This window comes from Cucurbita pepo, chromosome LG19, assembly GCF_002806865.2.
Source record: "Cucurbita pepo subsp. pepo cultivar mu-cu-16 chromosome LG19, ASM280686v2, whole genome shotgun sequence".
Taxonomy (NCBI): domain Eukaryota; kingdom Viridiplantae; phylum Streptophyta; class Magnoliopsida; order Cucurbitales; family Cucurbitaceae; genus Cucurbita; species Cucurbita pepo.
In genome coordinates this window covers 6,104,447-6,128,107 of record NC_036656.1, presented here as the reverse complement: position 1 = coordinate 6,128,107, position 23,661 = coordinate 6,104,447, and the positions used below count along the sequence as shown (strand labels likewise).

Genomic DNA, 23,661 nt, shown 5'->3' with positions numbered 1-23,661 from the left:
TAATTTAATTTAATTTACTTTAATTCAATTCAATCGCACAGTGAATTTGCAATTGTGCAACACTCACTTTCCAACTACAAGTGAGCTAAGCCAATTCGTTCTTACGTCGCCTACGGCCAAACGACATATGCTCAGCCTCTGACCTCAGTTTTAAGAGAAGGTTTTAGAAAGCGAAGGCATAGAGAGATTTTTGAAAGAGACGTTAAACGGCTATAACCTTGGGTAGGGAAAAGTTGACAACTAGTCGTATCGCCCTATAGTATATCCTGAGGCATTTGATGTCTGATAGGCCTAGACATGATATTTATGAAACGTTATATTTCCTATAAATACAAAAGTAAACACTAGAATATGAAAAGATATAAAGAGTTGGGCTTGTCATGGGCATGCGGCTATGGGCAACACGCCTTGGACGAGCATGACCGTGACATTAGATCGGTTTCATAACTTTTTTTTTTGTCATAATTTTATATAAATATTTTAATAAATAAATGGAAGTATCTCATCTAAACCTACATTTTAAAGGTTTAAAATAGGTGACAGAGATATATCTTTATATTTTAAAAGGAATTATTTGTCGTCATATATATTTAAAAAAAATTACAATTTTTAAATTCTCATTCACAAACTTGATCAGCTTAAAATATATGGTTTGAGTTTGAGTTTGGATTAACAAAGGTGGTACCACTATTTTGAAATAGTCGAATAGACCAAATTTAATTATTACGAACTTACCTATCCACAAACATCTTTAATATTTTTGTTTTTTTTAATACAAACAAAGACGGCATTCACACATGGTCTCTAACTAACTTAGTTTAATTCAATTTGACTCGAGATTATTTCCGTTCATAACTATTTTTTTTTTTTGGGTCATAATTTATATAATTTTTTTTATAAACAAGTGGAAATATGAATGATCCATTTTTCGAGACTATTTTTCTTCTTTAAAATGTTAAATGTAACAGAGATAACATCCTTATATTTTAAAAGGAATTATTTGTTTTGTCAGGCTATATTTAAAATATATATATATATATATATATATATATATATATATATATAATTTTAAATTCGAACTTGATGGGCCTAAAACATATTGTTTGAGTTTGGATGGGTAGCCCAATTTCAGACGCCTCAACCTCCTATAGGCCCATTTGAGAGATTTTCTTTCCCCGAACATCGGTCGGACACCTTATCGGTGGAGCAGAGGAGACGATTAGAATAACAAAGACAATGTTGTCTACACTAGAATTAGCTTTCGAGAACTCGAGAAGCCTCTAGTTAACTCAAACTTCATTTTGATGTTCAATTGCGTGCATTTTTGTTAGCATCAGGGTCATAGACGACATCTAATCATGACTTTCCATAATGGTATGATTGTCTATTATGAGTATAAGCTCTTGGGAGACTTACCAATGACTCACTCTCTCCAACAAAAGAACAAGTTTCTTCAATTTCCAATTGGTTTGCCCCTTGCAGCCCTAGCCTTCTTCAATCTCTGGATGTTTCTCATTCTAGCGAAGATCCTTCTAATTTGATACAGCCTGCGGGATTGTTGGGTTATCACGTTCGCCGTTGAAGGGTTTTGGCTCAGGATAATCTCATATCCATCGCGAAAAGAATCCATTCCTTCGGTCAATAGCTGCCAGAAGAGGCCTCCAGCGGCGGCGCCACCACTTCTCGCAGATGAGTATATTTTGGAGTATACGGTATTGAATAGAACATCTCTTCCTTTTGTGCTGAAACCTGGAACCTTCCATGATTTGCCAAATTCTGTGAGGAGAATTGGCTTGTGTAGTATGTATTGTGCATCTTGTATGTGGGTTGATATCCAATTGTTTAAGAATGATAGCTGGTATTGTTGATTTGAGCTTGATAACCTGTGGATTTGAATTTGGGTTTAAAATTTTGTGAGAACTGACATGGATTGGTTTTGAAAGTTGTGAGTTCTTACCATTGATCTGGATAGGAATGAAGAGTAGCAAAATCAATGCCTAGGATTCTGTTGTTTGCAATGAAGTCTGTCCCAATGTTAAAGCCTGGGTTCAGTCTCATTCTTTGAGGTGATGAGTGTCCATAGAACCCTTCTAAACCTGCTTCTAGCAAGTGGTTTCTGTCAATGGATTTCACAAAGGAAGCCATTTCCATGATCCAAGCCTACATTTAAACCAACAGTGTAAGCTTTAGGATTCATTAAATGAACTTATTGAAATAACTCAAGTCTACCGCTAACAGATATGATATGCTTTGGCTCGATACTGTCGGCTAGTGAGAGGTTTCCACATCCTTATAAGGAATGTTTTGTTCCCCTCTCCAACCGATGTGAGATCTCACAATTTGCCCCCCTTTGGGAGCCCATTTGTAACAGTGTTTGCTATGGAGAGGTTTCCACACTCTTATAAGGAATGTGCTCCCCTCTCCAATCGATGTAAGATCTCACAATCCACCCCCCTTGGAGGCTTAGCGTCCTCGCTGCGCTGTCTAACTCTAATACCATTTGTAACAGTGTCTGCTAGGGAGAGGCTTCCACACCCTTATAAGGAAGGCTCCGTTCCCCTCTCCAACCGATGTAAGATCTCACAATCCACCCCTCTTGGAGGCCTAGCGTCCTCGCTGTCTGGCTCTGATACCATTTGTAACAGCATCTGGTAGGGAGAGGTTTCCACACCCTTATAAGAAAGGGCTCCGTTTCCTTCTCCAACCGATGTAAGATCTCACAATCCACCCCTCTTGGAGGCCTAGCGTCCTTGCTGGCACACCGCTCGGTGTCTAGCTCTGATACTATTTGTAACAGCCCAAGTTGACCGCTAGCGAATATTGTCCACTTTGGCCCGTTACGTACCAGTTTTAAAACGCGTCTATTAGGAAGAGGTTTCCACACCCTTATACGGAATGTTTCGTTCTCATCTCCAACCAACGTGGGAGAGGTTTCCACACCCTTATAAAGAATGCTTCGCTCTTCTCCAATCGAGTTTTCCACACCGTTACGGATGGATAGAGCATTATAAATTCTTGGATAATGATAGCGATTGAGCTTGAATGAACCTTTTTCTGATAACTCAGATCCATGAAGGGGAAAACCAGAACTCACTTGGATTGTTCTTCCAGATGGGTCTGATGTGCATCTAGGCTCATTCATAAGCTCCCATGCCATAATTGTTGGATCATCCTTGTAATGAATTCTACTAAATCTGTTGTATCTGTAAAGAACGGTCTGAACAAACATGAAATGAGCTTCTGCTTCTGTTCTTTCTTTTATGAAGAAACGAAAGAGCAGAGGAAATTTCACTCACCCTGACATGGTTTTTGTAGAATCCCTTCACGACAGGATTCCTGAAGAAATCATCATCAGAATTCAGGTACTGTCCCTTACTTCTTGCCCAATTTACATACTGTTTTTTCCCTCCGAAGTTCTCATAGTTGTTAACCAAGCTCAATATCAGCTTGATTCCAAACCTCCTGGCCTCAGCTACAACAAAATCCAACCCCTGTGGAAGAACAACATAAATCAAACCAAGAAAAGAACATAAAACTGTCTGAATCCTGAAACATACCTGAAACATTTGTTCATTGTAGTTGCCAGGAGCATATTGAAGAGGTCTATACCCACCATCGCTGAAAGCCCAAGTTCTGGCAACCGTAAGGCCATGGCTTGAGGCTTCACGAAACACGGCGGAGACCTTCGACCTCTGAGATGGGTCGGAGGCGACATACATTAACCAGTAGGCATTGAAGCCGTTTGCATAGTAAGGACTACCATTCAGCAGAAAACGAGCTCCCCCAGTTCTGACAAAACCATCTCCTGCAACACCATGAACCAAAATAGGCAATAACAGAGCCAAAGCCCAAAGCTTCATGTCTGTTCTTCTGATTCTATCAATGGGTGTGGAAGGGCTTCGGCTACTTTCTGAGCATAAATGGGAGTGGAAGGTTGCTTTTTGATGAGCCCCACAGTAGAAGAATCTTAGTGGAAGCTCTTTTAAAGCTAAAGATTATGCATTAATTGCGGCATTTAGCATGGTTAGAACTTGAATTCGATCCTAATTAAGTCCCTGATTCTCCTACCGACAAAAAAGGCAGCTCCCATTTGGAGTTTTTCTTGAAAATGGGCATACCCACATGAGTTCCAACAGGTATTGTTTGAGCTTTGATCTGGTGCATTATGTGATTATGGTATATGCTAAACAGGAATTATGATGCTAATCATGGTGATGCTGAGAGTAAAATGATGAATAATGATGGATTTGGATTATTACTGTGGTTGTAGGTGAAAAGGTGTTGATGGGGGGTTTGAGAAATTAATGAAAGTTGAGTGGTGTGAAACGTGAAATGGAGAAACTTTAGGGCTAGATGGCAAATCGTCGGCGCAATCTACGGAAGAAGACAGGTGTGAGTGTGATCTACTTTCCCACCAATCCCAACCGTATCCTTATCCTGCCTACTTTCTTCTTTTGGGCTTGGGCTTGGGCTTGGGCCTTTCTGTCAAGCCCAAGTTCTTAGCATAATTGAGATTAAATATCGTAGAAACCATAAATAAAAATTGATTTACCATGTTTTTTTTTTTTTTTTTTTTCTTTTTTTAAATCTGGGTTGTTTTTATTTTTGGAATTCTGATCGGACAATATGGAGATTACCATAACAACTCAAGCACACCGTTAGCAAATAGTTTCATAACAACTCAAGCACACCGTTAGCAAATAGTTTCATAGTTGAGCTTTAGTTTCTATTGTCATATTTTAGCTTTGGTTTCAAAACACACGAGATAAGTCTCCACACCCCTCTTGGGACTCGGTGTCTTCACTGGCATATCGCCTAATGCGTCATCTCACAATCCACCCCTCTCGAGGCCCAACGTCCTGACACATACCCTCTCGAGGCCCAACTGATACATCGCCTAATATGTCATTTCACAATCCACTCATTTCAAGGCCCAACATCATAACACATCGCCTGTGTCATCTCACAATCCACCCCTCTTGAGGTCCACTAACACATCACCATCACCTAATGTGTCATCTCACAATCTACCCCTCTTGAGGCCAAGGACATCGCGCGATGTCTGACCTAACAGATTAGAACTCAACAAAACTCTCATTTACGGCATCAAACTGCAAACATTGAAAGCTTATTCATAACACAAGAAATTATGGTTCTCACCGCTCACAACAGCTATAATGGAAGGATGAAAACAGGCATTATTCATTCAGAAAGAGTTCATCACAGAGTTCCAACTCTTGTCCGCAAATAATTATTTGATGCTCAACGCAGTATTCCATTACAGTTAGCAGTAAACGGAGTGTATATCTTGCCAAAAATTTCAGGTGTTATATATAACCCTGTTAGATCTGGAAAAAACAAAATATATATCTCAACAATCAACCCATTTCTTTCACCTTTAATCATCATAAGACCCGATGATTTATAACAACTTTACCTTTCGGCATGTGAATACCTCTGACAAAAGCAACGTTTGATATCAACATTATACCACATGTAATTGATGTATGCCTCCCTTTTCATTTTTCCTTCTATAACACGGTTACATAAACTACTTCCTTGTGTCAGCAATTATCAATCTGTTGCATCATCATGCTCGGTGGCCTTCGAATCGTTCATGGATGACGAATCTTTTCCTGATGGGAGGTACGACCAAGCTAAGACTGCAGTGCCGAGTGTGATTGCGGTGGCAACCGAACCCCACATCCATCTCAGTCTCCTTTTCCTTCTCAGCCTCTCACGCCGTGCCAAGTCTGGAAAGCAAATAGGTAGAGGCAAAGCTTAGCTAATAACACAGAGATTCAACAACACATAAGCAACAGCAACAGAGAACTAAACCAAAAAGGGATCATATGACAACTTATGCAAGAAAAAGCACCAAGACGAAATCGGGTCGGACTATAGGATGCATAGAAAACCAATGGATCTAAAGGATTCCCGTTCTACAACGTGCGCAGTTTTGACAACCCAGACCAATTGGACAAGAAACCCATATTGGATGGGCACTAGGATCCATGGAAATGAAAAAGAAAACAGATTTACATACAAATACTATCCTGTTATATTCCTTCAAGATTCATCAATAACAGTGGATCAGAATAATCATATCGAATTGTTCTACAGTAGACAACAACACTTAATGATCTGTTCACTCAAAATCATCAACATTGAGAGATCAGAATAGAAGAATAAAAGTCGAGGTTAACAGATTCTTACCTACAGCCTCTTGATTCCTCTGGGACATCTCATGATTCACTGCCTCGTAGTAATGGAGCCGGTCCAACAATCGAGCAATCTCAAAATTCTTAGCTTCAAGCTGTGCCTCCATCTCAGTCTCCACCTCTGCCCTTGCTATACCCCTTCCAATAGAACCCGACACGAACCTAGCAATATTAACTTGTTGGCACAATTCTTCAGCAGGGTGATTCCCATTTGTGGCTACTGTGGGATCTGAAGGAAGGGTCAATCCTACAAGCGAAAGATGTTCTCTAAGCCTCTGCCACTGGCCCCGCAAATTGTCCAGTGCTTCCTCAGCCTGCTTTCGTTTCTCTAGTTCCATCAATAGGGATAGTCTCATTTCACGCAATTCAGCTTCAATAACAGAAATAGAAGGATGTGGCAAACCATCAGAGGACATCTCTGCAGACAAGAAACGAAGTCATAAGATATTGAAGTTGACTTCAAGTTGACAATCATATTTTATGGAAGTTATTCACAGACAAATTTACTATTGAATTTCCCATCTCATGGAAACCCCTTTTCGCTCCGCTTAGCCCTACCCCCCGTAGGGGTATTTTAGTGATAGGTTCTATAGGAACTGGACGATCCTATCTGATCAAATACCTAGCGATAAACTCCTATCTTCCTTTCATTACAGTATTTCTGAACAAGTTTCCGGATAACAACCCTAAGGGTTTGCTTATTGATGATAGTGGCGATATTCATGATAGTGACAAGAACAATATGTAAAATGAAATTATGCAATCAAAAGGTATAACTGAATAACATTTTCTATGCATAGAATAATGATTACCTTCCCAAGCATCATAAAATTCCCCCATAGGAGTACAAAACTTGGCTGAACGTTCATAGCCATTGTCCTCTCCATCTGTGTTACTCGCAACGCTCAAAGAATCCTGTGGGTCGAAGAAGTCTTCAGCATCTCCAAGACTGTCCAAAGTTGGCACAACAACCTTCAATGAATCCTTTTCCCGAGCAACATCATTGCTCACCGTCATAGTACTTCCGTTATTAGTGTGATTGCTCCCGTGTTGAACAGCAGTAGCACCATGATCACCATCAACGCTACCATTTTGACCAACATTACTATTAGTAGCACAATCTAGACCATTTCTATGTCCATCTTTGTTTGGAATAGGCAAGTCAACAGTAACAGAAGCACCCTCACTCAATTTTACATCATTGCTATCTGAACCATTCACATTCACATTCACATTCACATTTCCTATATCGTTATCATTCATCTTTTGATGAGAAGAGACCACATCCTCGGAGAAACTCTTCAAAAGTCGAGGTCCACGCCGCTTGTGATTGACAATATAAGGGGAAGGAGGAAATGAAGATGGTGAATCCGGGAGAGGAGTTGCCTCTGGAGTGGTATACAAAGCTGGCTTTATTTGAGGCCGCTGAACTTTTCTTTCAGCAGCTGATGCGCTGTTTCTCCTCTCCAAATTCGTGCTCGGAGCACGGTTAAAGGTCAAAGCAGGCATATGTTTAGGAAGGGGCTTATCGACAGATTTGGAAGTTCCAGGTTCTAACAACCTATCCAACGCAATTGTAGTAAATGTTGGCATGATTCTGCATTCGAAGGTGCAGCAAACCCAGTGAGTATATAATAATGCCAAAACCACAATCGAGTTGCACTAATTAAAACAAAACATTGCTAAAGCCTGAAGCAAACACACCCCCTAAAAGTCCCATTCAGCCAAATTTCACAAAACAAAGCATAAACCAAACCTCGGAATTCAAGAACTAGCTATTTCACACACAAATTGCACCAAAAACAAAAAACAGATACATCCAAAAAGAATCAGAAAGCTAGAACTCTCCCCAAGCATGAGGAAGCGTTTCAAAACAAAGACACCCCCCAAAAGAAATTGTATGAAAAATTCAAAACTAAACGAAGAAAAACAGAAACCCAATATAACCCATCAAGGATTCTCAGATGTCGCGTACACCCATCTCCCAAAAATCAAAAACAAAACATCCCAGAACACAAATTCTCCATACCCTTTATTCGAACATCCAACAAAATCACCTCAAAAAGGAAGATGGAGGCAGAAAGAAAAAAAAAAACCCTAGGCGCAAGAGGTGAGAAGGAAAGCAGAGGATCGGGGAGGAGTCGGAAAGTTGCAAGAGAAGACAGAAAGCCCCATTTTAGAGTATCGATTCGATTTGATTCCTGTGGACTCTTCCCCGTCGTTCATAAAAAGAGGATGAAAAATAAATGGGGTTGGAGAAAGAGAGATGAGGGAGAGATTGAAAACCTCCTCTCCAAGTTTTTTGTGTTTTCCTCTTAGGGGTCGCAAAGACCGCCACTTCTCTTCGCCTTGTCGCACACGCAGCCAGCTTCTCCGCAAATATTTGAAGCCCTTCTTCCTCTCTCCTTTCCTCCTCTCCTATTTTGCTTTATACCGATTACGAATCCCCCACCCCCACCCCACCCCACCCNCCCCACCAATCTCTCCTTTTTCTTGTTCTTTTTTGCCCTTTTTGCCCTTTTTGCCCGTGCCACTGACCGGAATTTGAAAAGTCGTAAGTACCCTTCCTCGCTCTTTGGAAAGCCTAATTTGAATTGAGCTTTCCCCCCCGACGTGTCGTCCAATCAAGGAGCTGTCCTTTTTCTTTTAATGAAAGGAACGTGTTGTACGGTGTCGTTTTGATGATTGCCTATTCCAACATTTCGTATTGAAATGCGTGACTTGTAAAACTGCCCTAATTTCGTTTGGTACGGTCATTAGCCCTCTCTAATTATTCTAAATATTTTATTAATTTTATTAAATTTATGACCCAATCAAATAATTTAAAATTTAAGTGATATATTAGATATAATTTTGAATATAATAAATGAAAGTGCTAAAAAAAATAGCCTATCATCAAATATTTTAAATTTATTCTTCTTATTCTTTGTCTCTTTTATAATATTCTACCAATTTAATTTTTTAAAATTTAAATTTTAATATTACTATATATATTTTAAGACTTCAAAAAATCAAAATATATGTTATATAAAAAAAAAATTAAATAAAAGAAAGGTTTGTAAATACGTTTTTGAAGAATAGTTTCAAAACAATTTTATGAAATATTATCTCCAAAATTGATAAAATAAAATAAAAAATTGCCTTTGAAATTAAATTCCATTAACAAATAATATTAACCATTTAAGAAAAATAAGAAAAAGAAATAAATTCCCTAGACTTTTCCAGCTGTACAGCTATGATGATGTCACTTCTATATATACACACACACGTGTATATATATATATATACATATATTATTAAAGGAAAATTAAAGCGTGAAATTACGAAAGGGTAGGTGAGGTCAAGAGATGGGCAATGGACAATGTCGACGGCACTAAAAAATGGAAAAGTCAAACATAGCTTTTGATTTTGAGTTGACAATATATATTTTTTTCTTTTTAGATGAATATTAGATTTTTAAAATTATTATTGTTATTTTAATTTGGTCGTGTTTAATTTTTATTTCTAAAAAACACACATTTTCCACGTGTTTATAATTTTAATATTGCTATAAACGACAAATCATCATTTCTATTAAACCGTGCCAAATTGATCAAATGTTTTAAAAATAACAACAAAAATTGGTCCAACTTGAATATAACATCATGGATAAAGTTGCAATTTTTCTATTTATTATGTCAATTCGAAGAGTAATTGTAGAAAAAAAAAAAAACTCATTAATTCAATAAAAATATTTGATTTAGACACCAATTAGACTATAAAATAACTCGATCAAAATTTTTGTGCAAATTTAAATATTTGATTATTACGCCAATAAGGCTATAAATTAACTCGGTCAAAACTTTATTACAAAGTTAAATTTGATTAATACACCAAATGGACCATAAAATAGCTCCATCAAAGTTACAAATTGCATAAACCAACTAAAACTTTATTTTTTAGTTAGTTCCTATCCATTGATGCACTATTACAATTTTATAATGTTAAAGATATTTAGTACTAAATTATAGTTTACCATATATATCATATTTGATATTTTATTATAAGACAAATATCTAAATATTTGACTTTTTTTTAATATCCTTACCCTTATTGTTCTTTTCATTTATTACTATTTTCATATCCTGATAATTTATTTGATTATAAACAAATAACTTTTTTTCACACAGATGGGATGGATTAAGCAAACATCCCCTAGGGTTCCAATTTGATCTTTTACCTAAAATAATTTTGAACTGAATGTTATAATGCATATAGGGGTAAAGGTAAATAGAGTAGCAGAAGAAGAAGAAGAACAAATATGAATTGAATCATTTATAGTAGATTACAGGAGCATTTGCTTTCAAATCCCACAGGCCTCCCTCCTTCACATATTCCAGATACCTTGCAAATTCAGGCTTGGCAGTTGACTTCCTCTTCCGACCAAAATCAAAGAAATTAAAAAGAGCATGTCCTTTGCTAGCTTTCTTCGACTGCTTCAGTTTTGCTTGAGCAGGCACGGCAGACGTCAGATTTCTCGACCCTGAACCGAGTACTATGGTTGGTACACTGGTTGTCCTCTTCAGCCGCCCTTCCATCAGGCTAATGGTGGGATCCTCCATGAGATACTCGTACCTGTGAGGACATCTCCTGGTACTCAAAGCTCTCAACATGGCTACCAAAAGCAACAGAAAATGAAAGCTTAAGCAAGAGAACAGGAAGGGTGTGCTGCTGCTTGCTCAATTATGCAGAATGGAAGGCCAAGAGGGTTGGTTGGTTGGTTGTGAGAGATTTGTGGAAGGTAGGTTGTAGATTTATGGGCTCCATTTGGTCAAGATTGGATTGCTAAATGCTACGAAGTTGCAATAGTTTTGACTTTTCTTTCTGTTAATTACATGATCAACAAAGACGGCTGGGGGTTTTCCTTGCACGTGCTTCACTTGCACATTTTCACTTAAAAAATGAATCAATGATAGGACTGTTTCTTTCAACATTTTCATACACAGCAGAGAAGGTTCCAGTACACAAACATGGTGGCTCTATTTTTCATTTACTTCTACTTGGTTTCACTATGATTCCATTTCAACTTTAGGAGTGGAATTCAAAAGGGTTTGATGAGCATGGAGTGTACACTTACCAGCACTACTAAGTAATACAGGTAGTAGCCAAAAAGTGGTAGATTTATAAATTTCTCTTCATAGACAATGAGCTTAGGCTACCGCTCTTCCGAGTTGAATTTGTTCCAAGCTTCCTGAGAATCATAGACAACCCAGAATATTAGAGGCAGTTTATACACCGCTGCAATGCTTGTTCACAGGTGAACAAACAAATAAGAAAGCACGAGTTCTAGGATTGTCGATATCGGTATGGGAAGAAAGCTATAAAGGATAACCTCACATGATAATAATAGAAAAGAAGTGGAGATGATTACTACTTAATTCTTTCTTCTAATGAATATAAAATTCAAAAACTGTAAAACAATACGGCATATACTCGTTAATTAGCACACCTTTAGTAGATCAAAGACCTTCTCACATATATACTTTTGCTGAATACTTGCACCCCGTTGTTGTAATTTGTCTGGATGAACACACAGAGTGGCTTTCCTGTACGCTTTCTTTACAGCAGCTGCAGTAATAACTTCCGTTAAGGGAATGGGCTGCCAACCACTACCAGGTCCAAGGATCTGCAAGCAACATGTTAATTAGTTCTATAAACCGTTGCAAGTCTAAAAAAACCATAGATTCAAGCTCGGTTATTAGCTTCACCCTATTTATTGTAAACAAGGGCTTGGTCTGAATCTTTTACAACTATGTTCAACAAACCCATATCGAATATATTCTAGATAAATTTTAGTGAATCTATAGGGCAGGATAAAGCTAGACAAGGCTTGCAACGAATCAACAGAAAGTTGTACAAAGGAGAAGGGGAACCGTAGCAGAAACCACATTACACCTTGAAAATTCACCACAAGATTTGATACCCCACAGCAGCAGAGGACACAACCTAGCAGATAAAAGTAAAAAATAAACGTACATATTGAAGTGTAGAAAGCAAGGCACGCAAGTTTCCTTCCTTCCCACTTGACCATCTCCTAACGTCAGCATCCAATGTCTCAGCCAATCTCTGCAAACAGCATAGATTGGTTCAATGATATGTCACAAATTAAGAAGCGAGAACTTCCAAAACTGTAATCTCGCATGTTGTAAAGAGTATTACATTTCTCTCAGCTTGCTCTCTTTGTGCAAGAAGATCACGCATATTTTTTTCTGCCAGAGCCTTTGCCTGAAAGATGAAGGAAAGCGTTGGTCATTTCATGATGAAAAGACAAGTCAATCACAAATTATCATGAAGGATCAGAATCATACTGCACGTTCTGCTGTTCTTTGATGCCTCTCTAATCTGGCTTTACATCTTTGAGGCGATTCACCATCAACACCCTCATTCCTCTCTGAATTAAGAAAATTTCATGCAGAGAACAGACAGCTCAGAAACCAGAAGTATGATCAAATTGCTAAAAGATACAGGTAGGGAGAAGAGGAATTGTAGCTCTTATAAAACAGAAAGGAAAAAGATGCGCAAATCCCATACCATCATAAGCCGAGTGGTAGGCATATCTTGAAGCAAGGGAAGAGCCAAAGCTCTGAGATTGTAGGCTGGGCTGACCCTGGCATTCACCACCCAACTTAAATTTCACATCGTGATATTGATATGCACTAAATATCAAGTATTATAAAAACACTAGTATAGTATACTTACAGAGGATGAAGACTTCTGTCTCATTTCATTATTTCTCGAAGACGCAGAGAATTTGTCAGAAACAGATCTTTCCATTCTCTCTCTCACCCCAAAGGAAGTCCTGTCAGACATGGCTTTCTCTGCAGCTCTCTCCCTGGCCTCTGCAGTTGCTCTTTCTACGGCTGCACGCTCTGCCTTTACCCTTGCCTCCATAGTTGCCTTTCCAGCCAATGAATTTTCCCTCGCCTCTGCACAAGCCTTTTCCAATCTTTCACGTGCCTCTGTCAATGCTCTTTGTCGAGCTTCAGCAGTCATCCTCTCCAGAGCAGTCCTTTCTGCCCTTTCACGAGTTTCAGCACCTACTCTATCACGTGGTTCAAGAGCAATTCTATCAATATGCATTCTATCCTTTTCTCTCTCTCTTTCCCTTTCCCTCTCTTCTTCCAATTTTCGAAGCCTATCATTCTCGAATTCTGATTCGCTCCTCACTCTCTCACTCTCTTTTCCTTTAGATTTATGGCTCTGGTTCACAAGCTTTTCCTTTCTTTCTGTGGCCTGATTTGCATCGACCTCATAGGCAAATTCCCCGCTCTTTTGTATCCTTCCTGAAATAGTTGGCCGAGTTGACTCCATTCCACTTCCTTTCTCAGCCTTTATATTCACCCCCTGAACAGAAACTGTTTGTCCCTCATCTTCAGCCTGGTTAGAGAACTTCACTTTATCTTCCATACGACAAAACAAGTTACTTTCTGGTTGTTCAGGATCACAATCCATTCTGGTGACAAATGTCTTTCTCCCTACAAACTCTTCCATGCCAACGTTAGATTGACCTGCTCTCTCACCACTTCTATCCAGAGGAGGTGATGTTTTCATATCATCCATCTTAAGTGCGTTCTCTTCAATTTCATTCTCTCGCTCATCCACACATGTTGAGTTTTCAGATGAAAATGCATCTTCCGAATTAGTTGCTTCTGCTTGTGTATCACCAGGTTTGGGTTGAAAGCTTGTTTCTTTGCCTACTTTTTTGGTCCATTCATTGAAAGAAAGTTGAATATCAGCATCTTCCATTTCCACTGAAACTTTATGATGTTCTATCTCTGCCTGCCTCGCACCCAATGCAGAAGAATTTTTGGAAAATTGCAGATTATCAATTCCATCACTTTCTGATGAAGTTTTATTACCTGTGACGGTAGTCCTCTCTCCACTTTCATCTACAACAGAGAATTCTTCAGGCACCCCCATTGAACAAGCTAGTACCGTGGGTAAGTGGTTTTGGTCATCATGCATTTGAAATGCCGCAGCAGATATCCCCAAATCCTTCACTTCCACATATGCTTGAGATCCTATTGTTGAGTTTACTTCGTGTCTGTCACTCAATTTCTCTAATTCATCATGCTCCATACTCGCACCCTTGAGATCTGCACTATATTGTGAATCTTCAACCAACATCTGAGGCACTTTACACTTACCCACATCACCTGGCCTGCGTTCATGAAATGAATCCTTAACTCCTATTTCACATTCTTCTCGATACTGAATATTTTTTGACCATTTGTCGTCATCTTCTCTCTCATGAGCTAATTTTGATCTCTCACTTACAACTTTGGCAGCCTCTTTTCCCCTTTTCCCATGATCTTCCTTCCCATGGACACCATCCAGTTCTCTTTCACGAGCCATCTGTCCCCTAAAGTTCTCATCCGCAAGAACCAAATTGAGTCTTTTCTTATTTTCTTCTTGCTCGAGGAACATCATCTTTTTTTGCTCAAGCTTTTCCCTTTCAGAAGCCTCCGAGAACAGCTTTTCTCTTTTCTCGTTCTCAAGGGCTTCTTCCATTTTATTTGCATTGTTTTCTTTTCTATGAGATTCCTTGAGAATATTTCCATTTTCCTTTCCTTTAACAACCTTCTTCTTTTCTTGTTCGATATCAATTGGTGAAACAGGTTGATCAACTTTTAGCTCACTGTCCAGTTGTTTAAACTCAATACGGTTTTCATGTTCTTTTTCACTAGCATTGAACATACGCTTTTTTTCTTCCATAAAGTCTTGTGCAACTCCAAATATCCTATCATTTGCTTCAAGATCACAAACACCTTGATGAAGTTTCACCTGCTCTTTTTGCCTAGTCTCGTCTTTATTTGGTTTTAGTTTTTCCACCTTCCCATGGACCATATTCTCCAAATCTTTCACGTTTTCATTCAGAGCATGAGCCGTATGGAATGGTTTCCCATCCTTGTCTTGATCCTTATCGTTCTCCCATGCTTCAATGATGGTCTCTGCTACTATTGGTTCAGTCACAAAGTTGGAAATCTCATCATTGTCCAACAACTCAAATTCCTTTCCAGATATATCTGCTCTTGCCAATTCAAAAAACTCTGTGGCGTCTTTCCATTCACTGCAGCAATCATGATTATCAGACACAAGAAATCTACTCCCATTTCTAATTGGTACGGTCTTTTCATCGACTGTTAATAGTTCCTCTCCTCCAAATGGTGTTGAACAAACCTTAGTTGCCTTCACATCCTTTTTCCTCTTCTCTCCAGCAGGCAAATTCATTTTATGGTCATGAATTTCACCAATATCCTGCACCCTTTCATCCGTCAAACTCTTAAATCGATTAGGAATCTTGGTCAAATTTCCTTCCTTTTCTCTCATATCATATTTTGCATCCAGTCTCATCCGTCCATGGACTCCTTCTTTCTTCCTCTCCCACAAATCTTTTGCACTTTGCAAACGTGCTTGAGCTTTTTCCATTGCTTCTTTCATAGCTGCAGCAGAGGCTGCTGCAGATGAACTAGCGTCGACCTCCACATCAAATAAAGGATTAAAATGATCATCCGAAATTATTTCAGAAGCATCCCCACAATTTAAAGCCATTTTAGTGTAGTCCCCCATTTTGGCAGCATACTTGGGAGGCGGCCGAGTAGGTGGTGGAACTTGAGAAGGTTCAGTTCTAAGGCTTATTTCAGATACGGTTATGAAATCTTCATGAGAATGAAAAACCTCTCTACCAAATTCATTTTGACAAATAAGGCTATCCTCGAATACGTGTCCAGAGCCATTACTGTCCACTGGGGGTGGCATAGTGTTCTTTGGATGTTTGCCCTTAACCTTTCCTGTATCAAAATCTATATTGAGATAGCTATCGTCATTGGTCTTCAGGGATAGATCGTCATATGTTCCCTTTGGTGAGGGATGTGCTTCATCAACCAGATATGAGAATCCAGGAAGCATCTCCAACTGGGTTACGTGTATCTTCCCATCTGATACATTTCCATTGCCTTCTCGGTTAACCTTGTTATACGATATGGAAAATTCAGTGCTTTCACCAAATGACTGATTAGAGTCTTCATTTGACATACAATGAGAATTTCCAGAATGATCTGAACAGTCTGACAAAGAATCAGTTCCTGCTGGAGTCCTGTGAATGTCAAAAGCAAGGCACAAAGCATTCTACCGTCAAGTTCTAGCATCAGTAGGTCAATTATCAAGATACGCGAGTTCATAGTATTCAAACAAGGAAAACCAGACCAATATCTACATGCCAGAATTATTCACTATTGGATGGAAGTCAACATACCATCACCTTCACCTTCGATCTCCCGCATTTTAAACCAAAACACATGAACTTTCAAAATGTTAAACCATAAGTAAAGCCCGAAAGTATGATTTGTTTTTTTCTTCTCAAAGCCGAGGGAAAGAAGAAAAGGTCAATTTCAATACATTTGACAGAAATAAACCAACAAAAGCCAACAAAATGCAGTCATACCAAGCTTCGTCGGAAGAGCCATCATCAACGCCTTGGGAAGGGCCAACCAGTTCCTCATAAGAAATCGCAAAATTCAAACCATCGAACCCTCCAAAAACCTCCGCATAGTCAAATGCCGAGCTCCGAGCGTCGAAGAAAACCTCAGATTCATCGACAGCCGGAAGATCAAGAATCGGAATGGAGGAAGTACGGAGGGCATGGAAGCTCCCAAAAATCTCACCATAGTCTTCGAAGCGAGGAGACAAAGCAGAGACACCAAACTTGGGAGGACCGCCATAAACGTCGTCGTAGATAGTCTGAGCTACAAAAGGTCCACCGCCATTACTGCCATTGCAAATTTTCTTAGAAACGGAGGTAGAACCCCTGTTGGGGAGGCGAGAATGGGAGAGATTATCCATGAAAATACAGGCAGTAGGTCTCAGTTCTCCATTACAAAGCGTGAAATGTAGCGCTCTTCACTTTCAACCTCACACCTCGTGGTAGAACAGTTCCTCTTTCTTTCTCTCTCTCTCTCTCTCTTGCTTTTTTTCGATCACTGTGCAGAGAGAACCAGAGAGGAGAGAGCCACTGTGCAGCAGGGCCAGACGCAAGACGAGAGGACAACGAAGGAAAACGAATAAGGCAACGAAATTCTTCTATTTTTTTTATAAATTCTAAATGACGATAAAGGGCTTGCTAGAATTCGAAAATTACAGGAATGCCATTAAAGGATATTTTAAAGGAATGCGACACGACGGAGGAATGTAGTCGCACCCTGTAGGTGGGACCGTAGACCGGCTGGTCCGGGAAATGGAGGAAGGAAACAGGGGGACCGGGTAAACCGGTAAGTGGGAGAGAGAAACTAAATAAATATTAAAAACGTAATTTTAAATAATATTTACATGTTTTATAAAAATATATATTTTTTAAATCTTAAATAATATTTTTTTTCCATTTAAATCTCTTATTTTCAAATTTATATTATTTTTCCCTTAAAAAAAACGCAAAAGATTAAATTTTATATTTATTTGATTAAATGGCTCAATTTTACTATTTTTAAGAGTCGTAAAATTTATTTTATGTAATTAAATGATTTAAATTTGAAAATTAAAATTCTCTTAATATAACTATTTAAATTAAAAATAATAATAATTTAAGATATTTGAACATTTCGACCATCTAAATTAAAATTAACATATTTTTTTACATTAAAATAATATATTTCCGTCTTTTATTATAATATTATTAATTAATTGTTTGAAATTTGGTGTATGTATGATTGTAACGAGGAAAAGTTTGTAAGCGAATAATATATTTAAGGTAGAAGGAATCCTTAAATTAACTTTTACTTAATATTTTTTAAATTACAATATCTTCTTTTTATTACTTTTATTTATTTATTTATTTATTTTCTTTTTCTCTCCACTCCTTTACCTTTATTTAAAATTTTATTATTCTAAAGACAACCCTTGAAACCCATTAAAAAAAATTAGTCAAACTCCCAATGTTTGCATCTTTTTAGGGTGGGAATTCTACCAATACCATGATATTATATTGAAAACAAACCCATTTTTTTTATTTTAAATAATTCATGTGAAATCGTGCAGGTTCGTTAGTTTGTGAGTTGTTTGGTAATGGTCTCTCTAATTCGATCGAGCCTTTGACTTGATTATTTTTTTTAAATAATTGTATAGACTTGTTTATAGTCATAATAGGGAGATATGTTGTTCGGTCTGAAAATTAATATATATATTTTTTAAAAATAATGAAAAAAAACTTCCTTGAGTTTTAAGTGTGTTGTTTGGGAGCTTCAAGTTGAAGCACTTTCTTACCTTAAAATGGATTTGGGGTACACACATCTATGGGATTTTGGAAATTTGGTGGCTTTTGTTTTATACAAGCTTCATACCAATTTCCCACAAAATAATAATAATAATAATATAAATAATATAAATAATATAAATAAATAAATAAAGTAAATAGTGCATGGGATGGTGGGCCCTTGTGTTGGCCACTTTATGCCAATTACATGTAACCTAAAGCTGAATTTGTCATCATTCATTTGTTAGCCCTATGAATTAAATTAATTTTAAATCCTTTTATTAATATATTTATTTAGTGTTGATTGAATTAAGATATTATATATTGAATTCTCGACTTCATTTTTATTTGGTTCATAAATTTCGACGTATTTAGTTTTGAAATTTATTTTCAAACGATCCAAAAGTAGAAACTAGAGTTGACTATTGGTTCGTTTAGTAGAATGATGCCTACTGGACGTCTTTTTTTTTTAATTTAAATCTCATTAAAATTTAAAAAGTGTAGAGACAAAAGAAAAATTAAATGTATTTTTTTAATTAAAAAATAGTATTTCACCATTTTGATTTTGGACCACAAATGGAAAATTTGGAATAACAGTGATGGGAATTTTGAAATTTAAAAGACAAAGGTCAAAGCTGCAGCTTTTGCCTGTGGCATTGACTTGAATTTTCCAGCTCAGCTCATATTCTAATTATTTATTTAATATTTATCGTTTAATTAATGCAGATTATCGTCATTTTCAATCGTAATCGAATCCTGTCAGCTTATCCAATCATGAAATGAAACGGGATTTGGTTGTTTTTTAGCTGTCGAATTACAATAAATTATTAAAAAAAAAAACAAAAAACAAAAATTTATTAATGAAAAATTGTTTTTTTTTTTTTTTTTAAAAGATTAGTGGATGGCAGGTTATTTAAAATAATAATTTTATATAATTATATAATATAAAAAAATATATATAAGACTGGGGAAGAAAATGGTTGCTTAAAGATAAAGAGGAATGATTAATTCAAATAATAGCAGCCTAAAAAAATTGCAGGCCATGTTGGGATTAAAGGTGCAATAATGATTAGAACAAGCTTGAAATAGACTTGGTCTTTTTGGGCCACGCCGCCAATATTGTCCAAATTTCACTATTGGGCCGACATTAAGGCCCATTTATACAACGTTTAACAGCAGCCTCATTACATGTGCTGCTAACTGGTCTAATAGCCAGTCTGTTATTGGATAAGAACAGGGAAAGAAGAAAAAAACTTACTGCCTCAAGCTTTCAACTATGTAAGCAGCATACAGATCCCTACAAAAGGAACATCACGAGTGAGTTATGTTAAAATAATTTAGATAATTAAAAAAGATTTAGATATTGACGCTATCCTATCTAGTTTTTCATCCCAAGAAATCACGAGCAGTCTCAAATAACACTATAAATACCCCTTCACCTTCTTTAAGTTTCACGAGCATGATGCAGTAGTTTCTACGAAGTATCTTGTAATCTCTTCATGATTGGTGTTAATAAAGAAAGAGTGTCTTGTAATATCTTTTCGATTGACGTTAATAAAGAGTGCTAGTGTTCCTGTGTTCAACCGTGGAGGGAGATAGAAAGCGAGAAAGTTGCAGAAGGGTCAGATGGGAGCTTACATGGAGTACTTGACGGCATCACAGGCAGCTTCAGCTGGCAGGAAGTCTTCAACGTCCACTTTCTTGTTCTCGTTCTTCTTGTCTTTTTGGTTCGAGATGTCAAGGAAAAACCAACAAAATGCTTTCATAAACCATAATATATGGATTCAAATGTGAATGTGTTTTATGAGGATACAGTCTTCGAAGAATCGGCGAATTTCAGCCAACCGGTGCGGGGGAATCTCCTTGATGTCCTTGTAATGGCGGAATTCTGGGTCGTCAGCACATACTGCTATGATTTTGTCATCCCTTTCTCCCTGCACCATGGTAACTGCAATGGTTAGCTTAAAGAGGGAAAAGAAATCTTGGGTTGTTTACAAGACTTTGGAAACTGTTCAGAAGAAAGTTGGGGGCCGTATACTTGATCAATCATGGGCATCAATCCAATAGCACGAGCTCGGAGGAAAGATCCAGGGAGCACAGGCTCCTGTGCCACAGAGAAGCAGAAGAACAATAAAGATATCAACTCATAACTAGAGATAATTAATTCTCTTAAACTTCATTGGATTTTACCTGCATCAGTACAAGAACATCCATAGGATCACTGTCTTCACAGATTGTACGCGGGATGAAACCATAGTTGTGTGGGTAAACAACTGATGAGTAAAGTACACGGTCGACCTGTTTCCACAAATTTGAAACACGGGTCATCTTCTCCATGAACAAACTGAAAAGGCATACGTTCGAGATAGCATAAACCGAATATATTTGTAACAGCAAGGACATTGATGTCCGATGCGGTAGATCGTGAGATCCCACATCGGTTAGAGAGAGGAATAAAATATTTCTTATAAGGGTGTAGAAACCTCTTCCTAGCATACGTGTTTTAAAACCTTGAGGGGAAATCTAGAAGGGAAAGCCCAACTCTTCCTAGCCGACGCGCTTTAAAACTTTGAGAGGAAACTCAGAAGAGAAAAAGTGATAGGCTAGAACTGTTACAATATTCCATAGTGCACGATTGACAAAACAATCACAGGACTGATTACAGATAACAATGTATGATAGTATATGATAGTAGAGAAGATTTAGTACAAAAAAGCATCTTCAATGATCTATGATGTTCTAAACCATATCATCGTTGTTTACGAGCAAAAGGTCAAAAGATTTTGAAATACTTCTCTAAGAGTTTCTAAATGAGAGGCCATCAAACTCAGGAACATGAAACAATGCAACAAAATAAGTAGCCATTACTGCATCAAAATAAGTATAAAGGCAAAGAACAGATAGAGAGGAGATGAACACACTTTTATAAGGCCACTGGCCTTGTCAAGCTCATATTTGACCTTGCTGCCTTTGCTAATTTCTATAACCTGTCCATACATAGTAATAATCAGTTTGAAGTTTCATATAATTGGCAACTCATCATAATAAATCTCAGAACAACTAGCTCAAACAACCAATCTCCTTGACACTTTCCAACCAGTTCTTAGTTTTCTTTCCAAATCTTTTCAACAATCTAGCACTGTAAGCCTTAAATAAACACGAAAACCTTACACAATTGAAAACCGACGGCGCACCGGGTCCTGAAATCACAAATTCAAGCATTACTACTCAAGAAGTAAACAAGCTCAGCTGAAGTCCTTGCACATTCAGTAGAAGAATCTTCTGAAAAAGAACAAAAAGTACACATACCGATCTCCAAATCATGCCAAGGGTGAGCAGCCACAGATCTTCGAGACATGGAAGAAAGAATTCTTTCATTGAGCCTAATCCTAGGGACTCCTACATTTGCGGAATTTCCTTCTCCAGCACTGTTTTCCATATTCACCTTGCACAGTAGCTTCACAGTTTTCATTTTATAATTATGCAGCAAAAGTTTTGAGTTATTTTAAGGGAAAGATCAAAAGATAACCAATAAACACATCCGAAAGGATTCATACCCCACAAAAAGAAAGAGAATAAGGAACAAGGCAAGATTATTGGATGTTCATAAAAAATAAAATCGGGTAGGAACACTAATATATTAGATTATGAAATTATTCTCAACTAATGGAATCCGAACAATATAGGTAATAAAAAAATGTAATCCAACGAAGAACACAGCACAGGGATGTTTCAAAAAAATGAAACTAGAAAACTACCCTTCTTCTCCGATCTCCACCTTCCCGGAACACATGAACTCTGTTTTTCTTCCCCATGGGTTCAATCATTTAGGCTCAAAACCGAAATGAGTAGCATCAAAACACAACAGTAAAACACAGTAGCGGCGAAGCACGATAATCTAGTGAAATCAAATCAAACCTATAAATAGCTTATAGAACAATCACAAATCAGGAAATGAGTTTATCCCAAAGGGCAATGACTGAATCACTACAGCTTACAGAACAATCGGAAATAGCTCCGAAACAAATCAAAAGAAACAGAGCAAAGGGGAAAAGATTGAACGATTGATCGATCACTCACTCAGTAGCAGAAGAGTAGCAGCGTCGAGATTAAGCTTGAATCGGACACACAAAAGCGACTCGAGCAAATATATGGCAACAGATTCTATTCCGAGCTGAGCGGGTGAGAAAAGACGAGGAAGAGAGAATTTCGGGATGGAGAAGCCACCGAGTTAATATAGATCGTTGGATGTGGCTGGAGTCGATCCCACGGTCCAGGATGAAGACTCGTGTCAAAGCTCTGTTTTCGTATTCGAATCTGGAATTTTTTGGAAGAAGCTGCGAAAGGATCTTTGAAGTAACAATATTCGGGTATGGATGAAGAGGAAGGCCCAGTAGAATCTTGCCACGTATAAAGGTAGTCCTGAGTCTTCCTGCCACCCAATGGAAACTCGCCACGTAAGAAATCTTCACGTCACGTCAGTGTACCTGATTCGCTGTGTAAGAACAAATTCTATGCGTTTGGTGGGCGGCGACTAGTGGCATGCATATGGTATATCCACTGATAGCTGAGGCAGACATTTTTGCTTTTTTTTTTTTTTTTTAATTTTTAAAAAGCCGTGTATTTTATTTTACTAATTTACTATTACACGTGTATATTTTAAACTTAACATTTATTTGAGGGCATATCCTAATTAATTGAATTGTAGAACTCAACAAGAAAAAAAAAAAGAAAAAATTATGCTGGCGTTGATAATTAGTAATTATTTATTATCTCAATAATTAATTAAAAATTTTAATTTTAATACACCTCTAAATCAATATATAATAATTATGAGATAAAAATTGATGTACAGCCCAAATTCAGTTAGTATAACCTTACAATTTTAAAACACTCATTTACAAGGAATGTTTCTCAATCGAGCTGATATCTCACAATTTACTCCCTTGGACCCGCATCTTAGTTGACACATTAGATCCCTTATGGGCCCCCCGCATCTTAGTTGACACATCGACGGGTGACTAACTCTGATACCCTTTGTAACAGTTCAAACCCACCGTTATAGTAGATATTATATGCTTTGGTCCGTTACGTATCATCGTCAACCTCACAGTTTTAAGACATGTTTTAAAACCTTAAATGAAATCTAGAAAGGAA

At 37.6% G+C, this 23,661-nt stretch overlaps 4 protein-coding genes and 1 long non-coding RNA gene across 11 annotated transcripts; 1 reads left to right on the top strand and 4 right to left on the bottom strand.

Annotated features, from left to right (window-relative positions):
• Nucleotides 1-1,244: 1,244 nt before the first annotated feature.
• Nucleotides 1,245-3,897, bottom strand: LOC111781879 (mannan endo-1,4-beta-mannosidase 7-like). Of its 2 annotated transcripts, XM_023662606.1 has the most exons (5): nucleotides 3,558-3,897; nucleotides 3,297-3,491; nucleotides 3,095-3,217; nucleotides 1,958-2,160; nucleotides 1,245-1,883 (listed from the first exon to the last, which is right to left on the bottom strand). In XM_023662606.1, the coding sequence occupies exons 1-5, from the start codon at nucleotides 3,858-3,860 to the stop codon at nucleotides 1,454-1,456; spliced, it is 1,254 nt and encodes a 417-aa protein (XP_023518374.1). In that variant the 5' UTR covers nucleotides 3,861-3,897; the 3' UTR covers nucleotides 1,245-1,453. The 2 variants fall into 2 exon arrangements, with proteins under 2 accessions (XP_023518374.1, XP_023518373.1); XM_023662605.1 differs by having other exon boundaries at nucleotides 3,297-3,897.
• Nucleotides 3,898-4,042: 145 nt separating this feature from the next.
• LOC111781880 lies at nucleotides 4,043-4,564 on the top strand. The gene is made up of 2 exons (XR_002813032.1): nucleotides 4,043-4,136; nucleotides 4,192-4,564. It is a non-coding gene; the product is annotated as an uncharacterized LOC111781880 (long non-coding RNA).
• Nucleotides 4,565-5,216: 652 nt separating this feature from the next.
• LOC111780942 lies at nucleotides 5,217-8,653 on the bottom strand. Of its 3 annotated transcripts, none has more exons than XM_023661306.1 (4): nucleotides 8,508-8,653; nucleotides 7,034-7,818; nucleotides 6,217-6,639; nucleotides 5,217-5,753 (listed from the first exon to the last, which is right to left on the bottom strand). In XM_023661306.1, exons 2-4 carry the CDS (start codon nucleotides 7,812-7,814, stop codon nucleotides 5,575-5,577), a joined length of 1,383 nt encoding a protein of 460 aa, XP_023517074.1. In that variant the 5' UTR covers nucleotides 7,815-7,818; nucleotides 8,508-8,653; the 3' UTR covers nucleotides 5,217-5,574. The 3 variants fall into 3 exon arrangements, with proteins under 3 accessions (XP_023517074.1, XP_023517076.1, XP_023517075.1); XM_023661308.1 differs by lacking the exon at nucleotides 8,508-8,653 and adding an exon at nucleotides 8,279-8,494; XM_023661307.1 differs by lacking the exon at nucleotides 8,508-8,653 and adding an exon at nucleotides 8,251-8,493.
• A 1,867-nt stretch (nucleotides 8,654-10,520) lies between these two features.
• On the bottom strand, nucleotides 10,521-17,302 carry LOC111781206 (auxilin-like protein 1). Of its 3 annotated transcripts, none has more exons than XR_002812956.1 (9): nucleotides 16,705-17,302; nucleotides 12,960-16,356; nucleotides 12,792-12,867; nucleotides 12,569-12,651; nucleotides 12,420-12,485; nucleotides 12,237-12,326; nucleotides 11,710-11,886; nucleotides 11,338-11,451; nucleotides 10,521-10,835 (listed from the first exon to the last, which is right to left on the bottom strand). XR_002812956.1 is itself a non-coding variant. In XM_023661677.1 (8 exons), exons 1-8 carry the CDS (start codon nucleotides 17,100-17,102, stop codon nucleotides 11,416-11,418), a joined length of 4,323 nt encoding a protein of 1,440 aa, XP_023517445.1. In that variant the 5' UTR covers nucleotides 17,103-17,302; the 3' UTR covers nucleotides 11,226-11,415. The 3 variants fall into 3 exon arrangements, 1 of the variants encoding a protein (XP_023517445.1); XR_002812957.1 differs by having other exon boundaries at nucleotides 10,779-10,875; XM_023661677.1 differs by lacking the exon at nucleotides 10,521-10,835 and having other exon boundaries at nucleotides 11,226-11,451.
• Nucleotides 17,303-19,512: 2,210 nt separating this feature from the next.
• Nucleotides 19,513-22,827, bottom strand: LOC111781209 (soluble inorganic pyrophosphatase-like). Of its 2 annotated transcripts, none has more exons than XM_023661681.1 (9): nucleotides 22,263-22,554; nucleotides 21,814-21,949; nucleotides 21,676-21,704; nucleotides 21,426-21,491; nucleotides 20,695-20,802; nucleotides 20,543-20,608; nucleotides 20,318-20,438; nucleotides 20,143-20,224; nucleotides 19,513-19,801 (listed from the first exon to the last, which is right to left on the bottom strand). In XM_023661681.1, exons 1-9 carry the CDS (start codon nucleotides 22,329-22,331, stop codon nucleotides 19,759-19,761), a joined length of 720 nt encoding a protein of 239 aa, XP_023517449.1. In that variant the 5' UTR covers nucleotides 22,332-22,554; the 3' UTR covers nucleotides 19,513-19,758. The 2 variants fall into 2 exon arrangements, with proteins under 2 accessions (XP_023517449.1, XP_023517448.1); XM_023661680.1 differs by lacking the exon at nucleotides 22,263-22,554 and adding an exon at nucleotides 22,585-22,827 and having other exon boundaries at nucleotides 19,530-19,801; nucleotides 21,814-21,961.
• Nucleotides 22,828-23,661: the final 834 nt, after the last annotated feature.

What these genes read in the sequence shown, in the direction of transcription:
- LOC111781879 (XM_023662605.1), bottom strand. Translation starts at nt 3,860, where the DNA reads ATGAAGCTTTGGGCTTTGGCTCTGTTATTGCCTATTTTGGTTCATGGT. An exon ending in TCTACAAAAACCATGTCAGG is followed by an intron (nt 3,218 to 3,296) that starts GTGAGTGAAATT and finishes ATGTTTGTTCAG; the next exon opens with ACCGTTCTTTACAGATACAA. An exon ending in CATTCCTATCCAGATCAATG is followed by an intron (nt 1,884 to 1,957) that starts GTAAGAACTCAC and finishes TCAAATCCACAG; the next exon opens with GTTATCAAGCTCAAATCAAC.
- LOC111780942 (XM_023661306.1), bottom strand. Translation starts at nt 7,814, where the DNA reads ATGCCAACATTTACTACAATTGCGTTGGATAGGTTGTTAGAACCTGGA. An exon ending in ATTTTATGATGCTTGGGAAG is followed by an intron (nt 6,640 to 7,033) that starts GTAATCATTATT and finishes TCTTGTCTGCAG; the next exon opens with AGATGTCCTCTGATGGTTTG. An exon ending in GAGGAATCAAGAGGCTGTAG is followed by an intron (nt 5,754 to 6,216) that starts GTAAGAATCTGT and finishes TTTGCTTTCCAG; the next exon opens with ACTTGGCACGGCGTGAGAGG.
- LOC111781206 (XM_023661677.1), bottom strand. Translation starts at nt 17,102, where the DNA reads ATGGATAATCTCTCCCATTCTCGCCTCCCCAACAGGGGTTCTACCTCC. An exon ending in GGCTCTTCCGACGAAGCTTG is followed by an intron (nt 16,357 to 16,704) that starts GTATGACTGCAT and finishes TGACATTCACAG; the next exon opens with GACTCCAGCAGGAACTGATT. An exon ending in GAGAGCAAGCTGAGAGAAAT is followed by an intron (nt 12,327 to 12,419) that starts GTAATACTCTTT and finishes TGCTGTTTGCAG; the next exon opens with AGATTGGCTGAGACATTGGA.
- LOC111781209 (XM_023661681.1), bottom strand. Translation starts at nt 22,331, where the DNA reads ATGATTGAACCCATGGGGAAGAAAAACAGAGTTCATGTGTTCCGGGAA. An exon ending in GTGGAGATCGGAGAAGAAGG is followed by an intron (nt 21,950 to 22,262) that starts GTAGTTTTCTAG and finishes CTACTGTGCAAG; the next exon opens with GTGAATATGGAAAACAGTGC. An exon ending in ATGTTCTTGTACTGATGCAG is followed by an intron (nt 20,609 to 20,694) that starts GTAAAATCCAAT and finishes TCTGTGGCACAG; the next exon opens with GAGCCTGTGCTCCCTGGATC.